A 15,070-nucleotide genomic window follows, 5' to 3' on the forward strand; every position below is an offset into this window, starting at 1 on the left:
CTGCTGTGTTTTCAGTTATTTGTGTTTTCCTTTTTTTTGTGTGTTTTTCTTTCACTCTGTATTTTGCTACTCTTTTTCTTATCGGAGCAACTCTTTTTATTCTCACTATAACTGAGCTAGATGAAGGGCAATCTTAATTTAATTAGTTGGAATGTCAAGGGGCTAAATCACCAAGTGAAAAGGGGTAAGGTCTTAACTCACCTAAAACGGCTCAGGGCTGGAATAGTTTTCCTTCAAGAAACCAACTTACATGACTCTGACCATGGGCGATTAAGTAAATGCTGGCGTGGACAATTTTTTCATTCTAATTTCAGGGGTAAGGCTAGGGGCACAGCTATCCTTATTGATAGTAATATTCCTTTTGAGTCCTCAAACATTATATCAGATAAAAATGGACGTTTTATTATTGTCTCAGGCAAACTTCACAATAAGTCAGTCATCTTGGCCAACGTCTACGCGCCTAACGTCGATGATGTAGAATTCTTTAAGAGATTTTTTTCTCAACTCCCTGATCTCAATTCTCATTCTCTTAATCTTGGTGAGGATTTTAATTGTTATCTAGATCCAGTCTTAGATCGCTCTTCCCCCAAACCTGCCACTCTTAGCAGATCTGCAGGTTATATCACATCATTTCTTGCCGATTATAGCCTCTCTGATCCATACAGGTTTTTATACCCCACAGGAAGAGAATATTCATTCTTTTCACATGACCACCATACTTACACCCGAATTGATAATTTTTTTGTTGATAATTCATTGATGTCAGACCTAAAGTCATGCAGTTATGAAAGTATTGTGATCTCAGATCACGCTCCTCTGCTCCTTCAACTGGCTTTCTCTGACGTTGAGTATACAAGAAGGCAGTGGAGACTGGATCCATTGTTGCTCACAGATGAGAGTTTTCTTTCACACATCTCTACACATATTAAAACTTTTTTGAGTATAAATAAAACACCAGATGTGTCCAATGCAACAATTTGGGAAGCCCTGAAAGCCAATTTGAGAGGTGAAATTATATCATTTGCAGCATACAAAAATAAGTGTACAAAACAGAAACAAACTGAAATTGCTGATCAGATTCTTAACATAGACAGACAATATGCTAATTCACCTTCATCTGAACTTTACAAAGAGTGTTTAAAACTTCAGACAGAATTCAACCTTCTTTCCTCTCGTCAAGTTGCTGACCAGTTGCTTAGGAGCAGAAGTACTTTATACGAGCATGGTGACAAGATTGGTAAACTCCTGGCTTCCATTTTGACTATTGTGCCATATGTCATCACCACAAAGACCACATGAACTCTCGGATTTAGAGCGAAGCAACTCATCCCTGGAATACGGACAGACAGTGGGTGTACAACATCAGATCAGAAATTGATAAACGAAAAGTTCAAAACATTCTATTCAAATTTGTATAGTTCTGATTGTACAGTAGACGTAACGGTGATGGAAACCTTTTTCAGTAACCTAAACATGCCTTCCCTTTCTCAAGACCTGAGACATAGCCTTGAGGCACCTATTACTCAGAAGGAAATTATTGCAGCAATAACATCTATGCAATCAGGCAAATCTCCTGGTCCAGACGGACTTCCATCTGACTTTTTAAAGACATTTTCATGTGTTTTCATGTCTTTTTTATGTTCAGTATTCTCAGACTCATTTGACTCAGGGTAAACTCCCTCCTTCGTTCTATCAGGCCTGTATTTCCTTGTTGTTAAAAAAGGATAAAGATCCTCTAGATTGTGCATCATACCGACCAATTTCACTATTAAATACAGATGTGAAGATACTTGCTAAAATTCTCGCCCACAGATTGGAGGATGTTCTCCCCTCTATCATATCCCCCGACCAAACTGGGTTTATAAAGGGACAGCAATCATTTTATAATATCCGCCGGCTAATGAACATTTTATATTCCCCCAGAAATATTGAATCAGAATGCCTCGCTTCTATGGATGCTGAAAAAGCATTTGATAGAGTAGACTGGAATTATTTGTTTTTCACCCTTGAAAAATTCGGTTTGGGTCCCGTTTTCACTTCTTGGGTTAAATTATTATATGCATGCCCTTCTGCCTCAGTATTAACAAACAGCCGTTACTCAAGTAGTTTTGATCTGCACCGTGGGACCCGGCAGGGTTGTCCTTTGAGCCCGCTCCTTTTTGCTATTGCAATCGAACCACTTGCGATTGCCATTCGCGGTAACAAACAGATTCAGGGGATATGGAGAGGAGGAATTGAACATAAGGTATCATTATACGCCGATGACTTACTTTTGTTTGTCGCCAAGCCAGCCACCTCTTTACCGGAGGCACTTTCTGTGTTGGAGGTCTTTAGTCAGTTTTCTGGCTATAAACTTAACTTGAGTAAGAGCGAACTCTTTCCGATTAATAAAGAAGCTCTTAAACTTGATTATACAGCTCTCCCACTCAAAGTGGTGACAGATCATCTGAGTTACCTTGGGGTATGTTTTACCAGAAATTTTAAAAACCTATTTAAATCGAACTTCCTCAAATTATTGGATCAGGCGAAGCAAATATTATCGAAGTGGTCTCCTCTGGCTTTCTCTCTCATAGGTAGAATAAATTCAATTAAAATGACATTACTCCCAAAGTTCCTTTATCTATTCCAATGTCTCCCCATCTTTCTCCCCAAATCCTTTTTTCAGGCCCTTGACTCTTTAATGATAAATTATATTTGGAATGGTAAACACCCTCAGTTACGGAAAGCTTTTCTTCAAAGACCCAAACAAACAGGTGGAATGGCCCTCCCTAATTTCCAAAATAAATACGTATTTCTATCTATGTTTATGTTCTAGAGAGCCGTCCCATCATTTCCGGCTTCCGTATTTTTTCGGGCCACAATACAGATTAGCGCCGCCTGCTGTTATGGAGACATTACGTCCCGCGCAAGCGCAGAGCGTACGGAAAGGCAACAGTCGGTTTGGTGTGTTCTTTGCACTTTTTCGGCCGCGACGGGAAGACTGGAGCTCCCTGAACATCCCTACCATTTTCGGGTAGTCGGACTGGTGTGTCCTGGCCTTTAAGCGCCGCACTTCCACTCTCTTCGGCTATTCCCAACAGTAGTCCCGTGATTAAGCACTCCCTTCGAATTTGGACCCAATTTGGGAAGAATTTTGGAATGCAGAATTTTTCACTTTTCAGCCCAATTGCAGCTAATCATTTGTTTACTCCCTCGACGGTGGATGGTGCATTCAAGATCTGGCATAAAAAGGCTTAAAATGCATCGGTGATTTATTTATTAATGATCTATTTGCTAGTTTTTCTCAATTGACGAAACATTTTGGTATCGAAAAGACTCATTTTTTTCGATTTCTGCAAATCAGGCATTTTACGCAGAAGTTAATTCCCCAATTCCCTTATAAACCGCCAGCCAATCATGTCGATTTGTTTCTTTCTGTAAACCCCACATTAAAATTTATTTTCGAAGTTGCATAGCCCCTCATTAGCAGCTATAAGAACCCTGTGGGAGCAGGACCTAGGTTCTGCCTTCACAGATCACATGTGGGATTCAGTCCTGGATCGGATACACTCTACCTCCATGTGCGCCCGACATGCTCTTGTGCAATTTAAAGTAGTACATCGTATCCACATATCTAAAACTAAATTAGCTCGTATGTTCCCCGATGTAGACCCGACCTGTGATAGCTGTAAGAGCGCACCGGCATCACTCTTTCACATGTACTGGTTGTGTCCCACCTTGACTGAGTTCTGGACATCAGTTTTTCAAACAATTTCTGAAGTACTTCAGCATCAAATTGAGCCGAACCCTTTCACTGCAATTTTTGGCATTGCTCCAAATCCGGGCTTGCCTAAAGTGAAGCTGAAGGTACTGGCCTTCACCTCATTACTTGCTCGTAGGGTTATCTTACTCAAGTGGAAAGATCCTGCTCCTCCTTCCCACTCACATTGGATTAGAGACATTATGTCATGTATGAATTTAGAGAAAATACGTTATACTACCCAGGGATTCGAGAATAAATTTGACAGAATTTGGCGCCCCTTCCTAAATTATTTAAAAAAACCAACAACAACAATAGAAGAGTAGCTACCTCCTCCCCTCTTTTATTTGATTTAATTTTATTTCTTTATGTTTTTTTTGTTTTTTTTCATATTGATTGTTTATTTGTGTTTCTTGTAGCGTGTATTTCGTTATGTCATTTTTAACATTGTGTATTGTTTTTTGTGCTGATTTTTTGATGCAGGATTGTTTGTGGTTGGGTGTGGGGGTGGGATATGGGCGGGGTGTGTTCGGGGGAAGAAAAAAGGGGAAAAAACGTAATCATTGTACTGTAATTGCTTCGCAAATCTTTTGTTGAATAAAAAAACCTTTGAAAGAAAGTAGGTGTTTTAGCCGACACCCCTGAAGTGAATCCAGTGATATAGCAGATTAGCACAGTACATTCCAACAGTTTCCTCTACTACTTTTGTTGAGAACAAAATACTTGAAGTGTAGGATAAACCTCTTGCCGTCTGTTGATGTGCAATAAATATTGAAGGTTATGTAGCCTACAAGTAGGCCTACCTGTCTGTTCTACTCATTTCAACTGACTTGTGAAAACTGCTCAGAAAAATCCAAATTTGTTGACATATAGGCTAGCAACTTTTTTTTTTACAGTAGGCTAACGCAAATAGTTACTTTCCCTGGTAACTAGTTACTTCTATTATAAAGTAATTCAGTTACTAACTCAGTTACTTTTTGGAACAAGTAGTGAGTAACTACAGGTCCTTCTCATATAATTAGCATATTGTGATAAAGTTCATATTGTGATAAAGTTCAATATTTTCTGTAATGTACTGATAAACATTAGACTTTCATATATTTTAGATTCATTACACACAACTGAAGTAGTTCAAGCCTTTTATTGTTTTAATATTGATGATTTTGGCAAAAAAGTAAAGAAAAACCAAAAATCCCTATCTCAAAAAATTAGCATATTTCATCCAACCAATAAAAGAAAAGTGTTTTTAATACAAAAAAGTCAACCTTCAAATAATTATGTTCAGTTATGCACTCAATACTTGGTCGGGAATCCTTTCGCAGAAATGACTGCTTCAATGCGGCGTGGCATGGAGGCAATCAGCCTGTGGCACTGCTGAGGTGTTATGGAGGCCCAGGATGCTTCGATAGCGGCCTTAAGCTCATCCACAGTGTTGGGTCTGGTGTCTCTCAACTTCCTCTTCACAATATCCCACAGATTCTCTATGGGGTTCAGGTCAGGAGAGTTGGCAGGCCAATTGAGCACAGTAATACCATGGTCAGTAAACCATTTACCAGTGGTTTTGGCACTGTGAGCAGGTGCCAGGTCTTGTTGAAAAATTAAATCTTCATCTTCATAAAGCTTTTCAGCAGATGGAAGCATGAAGTGCTCCAAAATCTCCTGATAGCTAGCTGCATTGACCCTGCCTTTGATAAAACACAGTGGACCAACACCAGCAGCTGACATGGCACCCCAGACCATCACTGACTGTGGGTACTTGACACTGGACTTCAGGCATTTTGGCATTTCCTTCTCCCCAGTCTTCCTCCAGACTCTGGCACCTTGATTTCCGAATGACATGCAAAATTTGCTTTCATCCGAAAAAAGTACTTTGGACCACTGAGCAACAGTCCAGTGCTGCTTCTCTGTAGCCCAGGTCAGGCGCTTCTGCCGCTGTTTCTGGTTCAAAAGTGGCTTGACCTGGGGAATGCGGCACCTGTAGCCCATTTCCTGCACACGCCTGTGCACGGTGGCTCTGGATGTTTCTACTCCAGACTCAGTCCACTGCTTCCGCAGGTCCCCCAAGGTCTGGAATCGGCCCTTCTCCACAATCCTCCTCAGGGTACGGTCACCTCTTCTGGTTGTGCAGCGTTTTCTGCCACACTTTTTCCTTCCTACAGACTTCCGACTGAGGTGCCTTGAAACTGCACTCTTGGAACAGCCTATTCGCTCAGAAATTTCTTTGTGTGTCTTACCCTCTTGCTTGAGGGTGTCAATGATGGCCTTCTGGACAGCAGTCAGGTCGGCAGTCTTACCCATGATTGCGGTTTTGAGTAATGAAACAGGCTGGGAGTTTTTAAAAGCCTCAGGAATCTTTTGCAGGTGTTTAGAGTTAATTAGTTGATTCAGATGATTAGGTTAAGAGCTTGTTTAGAGTACCTTTTCATGATATGCTAATTTTTTGAGATAGGAATTTGGGGTTTTCATGAGTTGTATGCCAAAATCATCAGTATTAAAACAACAAAAGACCTGAAATATTTCAGTTGGTGTGCAATGAATCTAAAATATATGAAAGTTCAATTATTATCATTACATTATGGAAAATAATCAACTTTATCACAATATGCTAATTATATGAGAAGGACCTGTATAACTAATTACTTTTTTAAAGTAACGTTCCCAACACTGCTTATAAATGAACATTATAATAAAGTGTTACCCTTATCTATCTTTATCATGACAAAAGTTACAATGTGCAGGCTAGGGATGGGAATTGATAACAATTTAACGATTCTGATTCTGCTTATCGATCCGATTCCTTTTCGATTATCTTATCGATTCTCATTGTGTGAGAAAATAAGTACAAATTTGTTTATCAAGTATTAACCTGCTTAAATATCTGATCAGAAGTGTGTCTAGTGTGTGCAAAGATTATCAAGAGTACTTTAGGATTAGGAAATTGTCAATTTTCGCATTAATTGGTCCATACAAAAAAAAAAGTTTGCCTTTTTAAGCCCAAATGCCATTAAGTTCCCTTGTGCCTTTTGCATTCAACTTGAAACACAATTCAACTGACATAAAAAATACAAAGAAGTCTTCTGTAAAGATAAGACCAACTATCAACTTTGGCAAATTAAGCATTTGTTTGCAGAAAAAGCATCATGTATGCCCTCTCAGGAGAGATACGAGATATTTTATGTACATGCTGTTCTAATGTGCAGCGCGCTGTTTATTATTAATATGTCGGCCCGTCATCAGACACATCGGTCGCTCCTCAAGTTACCCAAGTCTTTTTTTGTATGGGCAGAGATCGTTATTTTAAGTGTGTAGTTACAAAGTTTCTTGTTTAACTTTAGTGTAGGCTACTGTTTCCTTATCACAGGAACGCCGTGTTCCGCAGGGTGTTGTTTTGGGTTTGTCTCAATCACCGTGCTTAAAGGGCGCATTAGAACAGCTGATGGCAGGAAAAAGAAAAAGGCTCTCGCCTTTTTATCTCTCTTCCTTTTTTATAAGCCCGCCCGCTGTTTATTATTAATATAACGGCCCGTCATCAGACACATGTGCCGGATGTTTTTTGCACATCGATCGCTCCATCAAGTTATCCAAGTCAGTGCTTTTTGTATGGGCAGAGATCGTTATTTTAAGTGTGTCTTTATGAAGTTTATTGTTAAACTTAAATGTAGACTATTGTTTCCTTATCACCGGACCGCCGTGTCCCGCTGTATGTTGTGTAAAGGCAGCATTATAACAGCTGACGGGAGGAAAAAGAAACAAACCAGCTGACGAACGTGAGTAAACACTGTGGGGCTTAAGGCAAGAAAACCTTTTTGCTTTACTTTACGCTGCTCTCACCTTTTTATCTCTCTCCCTCTTTTATTAGCCCACAGATATGCCTACAAACACGTTCATTCTCACACATTTTATGTACAAGTCCAATGGGCAATTCTGGTGTCGACTAGACAGGCAGCGGACATTAAAACGTTTAACCGTCAGGATCGCCATCTGCTCGCTTGCGCTCGTGCTTGTGCGCGTGTCATTTCACGAAATGGAAACTTACCTATTGTTGCAAGTGGCCGTATTGTCGTCTTTTCAAGTGAAATACAACCAACATTTAGAGAGATTCTGTCTCAACGCCATGTTTGCTGCGTTCTGAACCAAAACAACGCAGCGTGAGTGTCAAGTCATGACGCATTTGCAACGAGCAGAACCGATAAGCGGAATCGTTAAGCAGCCATGTTAACGATTCCAAGGAATTGGTTGACTCGGCACCGGTTCTGAAGAGGAACCGTGTTTCGATTCCCATCTCTAGTGTAGGCCTACCTCTAAAAACACTTAGCAAGTGTCAGTAATTTGTAGCTTATTATTTAGTAGGCTCCAAACTGGGGGGAGTTTTAGCGCTTGACATTCTGCATTCAGATGGAGTTTCACAACTTTCAACCATTTGTTGGTTGGACAGCAAACCACTTTCCTGGGACTCGTAATAACATGGCATCACTTGGTGTCTCTGCGGTTGAACCTGCATCAGGACGATGTAGCCTGCCTGTTTTGTAGGATGTTACATTTATTTATTTTTTAACTGACCCCTTATCTTCAGTTGATGGAAAATCATTTAATGATAAACGTGCCTACGGCGAAGGTGTAAAGTAGCCCCGATAAAATGAACCAATGAACATTGTTCAACCCTAAACAATGAGACAAGATGGCGGTCTTACTAATAAAACTATTAGCCATCTCTAGCTCCTTGACTATTACCGAGTATGTTTAGCTTAACTATAAATGTTTCGGTAAAGTTATATAGGTCACGCATCTTTGTTTATGCTATAATTAAATGGCCGAAAGTGTTAAATAATGCCTTTTATTGTATTTAGGGGAGAGTGGGGGGAGCTGTGCCACTTTTTACTCTAAGTGACTTTAAAATGAGGCGTTGACAGTAATGTCTCCAATTAATATATTAATGTATATTTTAGGATGTGGTGCATCCCTGGCAACAATAACTTTGAATCTGAAATAAACTGCTTAAGAAATATAGCTTTCGGAAAAAAAGTTGTCTTGAGGCACAACTTACCCCCGGTGTCGGGTGAGTTGTGCCACAAGAGAGAATACCAATCGGTAAATTGTGCCATTGATATATATCTCATAAACTGTAATGCAAGACAAATCCATTAGACAATTACTCATTTAAGGTTTATTTAAAGAAAATAAAGTAATTTATTTTGTATTTTACAAAGATTGAAAGTTAATTTTCTTAAACAAGGCCTAGCAGATCTTTTTTTTTTTTTTTTTTTTTTTTAAAAGATATTTTTTGGGCATTTTTATGCTTTATTGATAGTGCAGAGAGACAGAGGTGAAATGGGGCAGAGAGGGGAGTGACATGCAGAGAATGACCGCGGGCGGGAATCGAACCCGGGTCTGACGCCTTACCAACTGAGCTAAAGGCGCCCCCAGGCCTAGCAGATCTATTATTATTATTATTATTAAACTTGGATTTATATAGCGCTTTTCTTTGGTACTCAAAGCGCTTTACAGGGTTCCAGGTTCAATACGTTCACACACAGTCATACCGGTGGTGGTAAACTACGATAGTAGCCACAGTTGCCCTGGGGCAGACTGACAGAAGCGAGGCTGCCATTCAGCGCCATCGGCCCCTCCGACCACCACCTCAAACATACAGCAGTCATACACATTCACACGAGGCATGGTGGGTGAAGTGTCTTGCCCAGGGACACAACGACCATGACACAAGTGGCCGGGCGGGGATCGAACCGCCAACCCTAGGATCATTGGCCAACCCGCTTAACCACCTGAGCCACAGTAGGTGGTTTTACCTGCAAAGCTCACAATGACAAAGTCACCATCAACATCTTTCTGGCCATCTAAACTCTCATTAGTCGTGTCTTTAAGTGGAATGGAGATGTAAGTCTCTTCTGAGCTATTGTAGACAATCACTTTTTTTTTGTGACCAGCGAACGTTTTTTTGCAGGTGAAATCCTGTTTGCACATGTTTATACATGCAAACGATTAGTAGATCAACCCCTTAGCGCTAAGAAAAGGTTTTGTGAATACGGCCTCTGGTCTTTATGTTGGATGATCGTTTATCTTCTCAACTCTTACAGCCCCATTTCTACACACTGTATTCTGTTGTGTGGCAGCCACTACTCAGTTTCCCCTCAGGAATTATTAAGGTTTTCATCTAATTAAATTAATAAAAGACAAGTTAGAAGTCTTTGCTTTGATGGTGTACACTTTTAAAGCAGCGTATTGCTCCAGGCTTACCCAGCGGTCCGACCAGCCTGAGGCCAGCCAGGGGGTTGAAGGGACTGAACATGGCCCCTAAGGCTTTGATCCACACTGGGATGGGATGCTCTGCTTCTACTGTGTCGGGACGCTCAGGGAAACCCCAGGGCTCCACTAGCACTATGTGCTTTACTCTGTAGGACAGAGACAAAAAGAAATACATTTTTTGAATGTTTTGTTAAATCACATGGATTAAACAGACCCACAAATACATCCTAAAAATATCTAAATAAATATTTAACATTTTGGGATATTCTCTTATTTGCATTCAGCTAGCTCAACAACTAGCTTAGCTCTACCAACACCTCTTAAAGGTGGAATGGTTTGTACCCAAACTGATGGTTGTGGGTAAAGTCATAAAGACTGACTTCCTGGTTCAACTTTGAAGCCCAATTTTTTTTGCATTTTTCTTTACACATTTGTGATGGTATATTTCTGTTTCTTGCCCTGTCCGACTTTGCTGCAGTGATGTCACTATACTCCTCCATCTTATAATACAATAATAAATAAATAAGTTGGCCATAGCTATGAAAATAGGTCAGAATAAAACAATCTACTCTGAGAGTGAATACCAAGAAATGCTAAACTTGATGATAGTAAGGGGAAAACAATATAATAGAGACTCTGCCCATGAACCACAAACAATTAATTTCAATATACCAATTGCAATGGCTAACTGCCTCAAATGGTCTAACATTTAACACAGTAAATAGTATTTTAAGCCCTAAACTTGTTATCTATTATGTTGTATTATTAACATTCGATTCAGGCCCTAACTTGAATAATGAGCACAGTTCAGCTTAAAGAAGGACCTACTGTGTGCCCTGACTAAGTGCATATCATGTTATAACATAAAGACTATTTGGGACACAGAGATAACAATATGTTGTTGTTGTATGTATACAATTAATAGATTTTTTCTAGCATTAGTTATGAAGTAGGGTGATAAGGGTTGAGGACATTTTATCACAGGTGTCTTGTGGTGAGCCAGTGCCTGCTAGAGACACAGACAGGAGAGACACTGCTCTTATCATAGGCTGCCAATATCTACAGTACAAGCACACTGCTGCAACTCTACACATGTGGGCATGTTTTGTTAAAGTCATGTTAACACTGAAGGGCCAAATTAGTATTCAAATTAATTTCAGAGTAAGTTTTCTCTTCTGGTTGGGGTCTATTTGTTCTTTTGTCTTCTAACCATCTCTGTTAAAGGATTATCTATCTATCTATCCGTCTGTCTGTGGCTCGCATATCTCTCTGACTGTTTGCCAGATCGGCCTGAGCTTCTGCATGTGACTTGCGCACGGCACAAGAGTGTGCATCCTTGATTTTTAAGTTTTTTGGACCAAATATGTAGATGTTGTCATATTTATATCATGCTGGCGTGCGCATAAACAGTCGGGCATGAAGTAAGCCCCGGGTAAAACCTTCTGATTCGATTGGCTGCGGCAGCCACAGACTTTTCTTAATTTCTCATTCCATGCTCGCTCTACAGTCAGTGCGTTTCCATGGGACAACTAGATTGGATTAAGACATAGAATTCGCCACTCGAACGGACCTCGTCACTTGTCTGTATATACATACATGGCCTTTCATATATTCGCTAAATGGCCTGGAGCATAGCTGACTCCGCTATGCTAGGTGGTGCTGTAGCCCTTTCAACAAGTGGTTATAGAGCCACGTCCGGTTCCTTTACGGCACCAACACTACTATTTATTACGTTGTTTCCTTCCACTTCCTTCTGAAATCCTCAGCAGGGATTCTCGAGCAAGCGCAGAACAAGAACTCCGATATGAGATCCTGTATACGTGCAGATAGAATGCCGACTATGAACGAGTTATCTAGGTGTTCTTATCCGACTTCGCTTGTCTGTTAATGTGCCGATTTGTGTGCATAGTAGATCGGATAAAGGGGTTTACATGCATTTTACAAGTCCTGTTGAAGTCTTATTAGTTTATTTACCCGATTATGAGTCTGCATGTAAACGCACTGAGTGACTGCCGGGATAACTTCTCAAACAAAACATTCTTAAACCTTTCAACATACATCCCCAACACCTCAAACATGTCCGCTTTAGTGTTAAAGATCGTATTTTCATTTAGCGTGTCTCACACACACACACACACACACACACACACACACACACACACACACACACACACACACACACACACACACACACACACACACACACACACACACACACACACACACACACACACACACACACACACACACACACACACACACACACACACACACACACACACACACACACACACACACACACACACACACACACACACACACACACACACACACACACACACACACACACACACACACACACACACACACACACACACACACACACACACACACACACACAGCTGACTGCTATTGACATGTTAACGAAAGCTGTCCAACGTCTTACCTTTTAAACTAGCTGGCAAATACACATAACCCATACGGGCACTGCACTAGTAATAACAATGAACAATAAAAATGTGAAATGATTAGTTCCTATAAATGCATAACACATTCACCAATAACATTCATTAAATAAAACAAATTAAAAATAAACTCAAGCTCATGTGCTGATTATGTTTTTAAAATATATAAAATAAATCATTTCATACTGTTATTGGTGTCAGTCAGAAACACCCATTTTCCAAATGTTTCGGATAGAACTACTTTCACATTTGGGACTTTAGCTTTGCCTTTAGTATTACATTCATCACATCAATTGCTTCTCATATCAAGAAGATGATTAGCAAAGGATAAAAGAGGCCTTTGAAATGAATAACACCATGACACTTCAGCATGAAGCAACACCCACCTGCCTGGGTGCTTGATAGAGTATGACACAGCCAGGTATCCTCCCAGGTTGTGTCCCAGCAGTATCATGGAGTCCAGACCCACTTTAGCCCTCCACTGCTCTATAGAGTCTACAAACTGCTCCTCCGCCTGCTGGCTGTCTGTGGAGAACACAGGTCTGCTGCTCTGTCCAAAGCCCAGCATGTCCAGGGTGAAGACGGGCCGATGCTGGGAGAACGCGTCCAGGTTCTGAGCCCAGAGACCCACTCCACCTCCAAAGCCATGGAGCAGAACCACAGGGGTTCTGTCTTTGACACGCTCACTACTAGAGCTCAGGGTCCACAGCCTGTTGCAGTCAGAGATGTGGACATACTGTTTGGAGAAAGGGCTTTCTACACCTGAAAAGAAAAGGAAGAGCCAGGAAAAAAGAGATGAAGATGGAGGAAACAAAGTTCTCAAGAATGTGTGTTTAATTATTTGAACTAAAATGGATGAATAAAGGTAGTCAAAGAACGATGTCACAACCTCACTCTTGTGTGATGCTTAGTTTTTTGCATGTTCAGTTATTACCAGAGTATTGGGAATGAGTGAACATACAAAGAACATTTTTCATTGAGTCAAGATTAGGATTTAGAGTATCTCTCGATATTTTATTGTAGAAAATGTCTATTTTGTAAAAAAAAAAAAAAATCAACTGCTAGGTGTGACAATGTGTTCCTCTATGCCAAAACTGTCAGCTGCGTAACAAACCAGCCCACTATGAAGAGGGAGTGACTAAAGGCGAGTGCATGGCCACGGTGGAACTACTGGTTCACACTGGATAAAGAAATCTGTTCATTTTTAAAACTCACATGTTGTTAGAAACAGTTAAAGAAGCTGATCCTTACATCGCAGCATCATGTTCTCTGCAGTCTGTAGCTGGCTCTGAGAGGAGGGACACCATGCTGGCAGCCAGCTAGGGACCCAGCACCACCTACACACACACACACACACACACACACACACACATCAGGCCTGGGAGCAGCATCCTTCTGAGCTCCACATAGGACTACAGTGTTACTGCAGTGTCAAACAGAAACATACTGCACATGGTGCAAGTTCAAATTATGTCAAAAAGAGGAGATGACACCGGATCATTCCTTTTGTCTGATTAGCTTGCTCCACGTGGTTGACAAAGGGGGCAACACTTCCACTGTGCGTGTGTGCGCATCGCTGGTCAAAGCTTATTTTCAGATGCATCATCAAACCTTCGCACCTGTACCATCACTAAGCAATGTGGCAGTTTGGTTCAAATGCACACATTTGAACCAAACTATCCTTTGTTATGATGCATAAATATGAAGCTGAATCCAGCCTTCTAGTGTCAAACTTCTACATACATTTATCATTCAGCACAGTCCAACATCCAAGTAAAGGAAAAAGACGCTGAACATATTTCTGAGGGGCAATTTAAGGAGGTTCGATTCCCCGCCTACCCGCCACATGTCGAAGTGTCCCTGGGCAAGACACTGAACCCCAAATTGCTCCCGATGGTTCAGAGAGCGCCTTGCATGGCAGCTACTGCCATCGGTGTATGAGTGTGTGTATGAATGGGTGAATGTGGTAAGATATGTAAAGCGCTTTGGGGCTGAGAAAATCGGCTAGAAAAGCGCTATATAAGTCAAGTCCATTTACCATTTACCATTTAAGGTTGTTTATCTAAAACAATGATGCATTTTATTCTGATTTAAGGGCTACACCACGGGCCTACTTCAGTCAAAGAGCAGACTGACCTTATCGTGGTGTCCATGTAGCCCCACACACTGCCAACCAGACTGTCAACACCGACAACAGAGAGCGCTCTCTGCACCAACCTTAAGACAAAAAGAAAGTGGATGAGTGCAAAGAACACTGACCCATAACAGAGTTGATACAGTTCAGGGGCCGTATTCACAAAACATCTTAAGGCTAAGCGTAGCTCCTAACTTGCTGATTCAGGATTAACTCTTAAAATTAAGGGGAGTTTCACTCCTAACTTTTTAAGATAAGTGTAATTCACAAAACATTTTAGCGCTAAAAGCTCCTAAATCTATGAAAAGCTAGAAGTCCTCGAGAACACCCAAGTCACTAAGAGTAAATCACAGACAATCATTTGATAGTAAGCTTTCTGAAAGGTACCTTGATAACTGTGAGCATTTAATGATCTTAGTAAAGCTATATTTAGAAAGTAGATACATTTGTGTTTTTGTTTTAAGCCAGGGG

At 40.7% G+C, this 15,070-nt stretch overlaps 1 protein-coding gene across 2 annotated transcripts in view; it reads right to left on the reverse strand.

The window, feature by feature from the left end:
- Positions 1–15,070, reverse strand: part of abhd5a (abhydrolase domain containing 5, lysophosphatidic acid acyltransferase a) — a 64,252-nt gene that overhangs the window by 45,813 nt on the left and 3,369 nt on the right. Inside the window, exons 2-5 of one of the 2 annotated variants that reach the window (XM_080039489.1) lie at positions 14,602–14,682; positions 13,717–13,802; positions 12,852–13,227; positions 9,992–10,146 (exon numbers count right to left, since the gene is read on the reverse strand). In XM_080039489.1, coding sequence (XP_079895615.1) covers positions 9,992–10,146; positions 12,852–13,227; positions 13,717–13,802; positions 14,602–14,682 — 698 coding nt within the window. The remainder of the gene's footprint in view (positions 1–9,991; positions 10,147–12,851; positions 13,228–13,716; positions 13,803–14,601; positions 14,683–15,070) is intronic. The other variant, XM_080039490.1, reaches the window with a different exon arrangement.

The sequence above is a fragment of the Ammodytes marinus genome (assembly GCF_949987685.1).
Source record: "Ammodytes marinus genome assembly, chromosome: 13".
In the NCBI taxonomy this organism is placed as follows: Eukaryota; Metazoa; Chordata; class Actinopteri; order Uranoscopiformes; family Ammodytidae; genus Ammodytes; species Ammodytes marinus.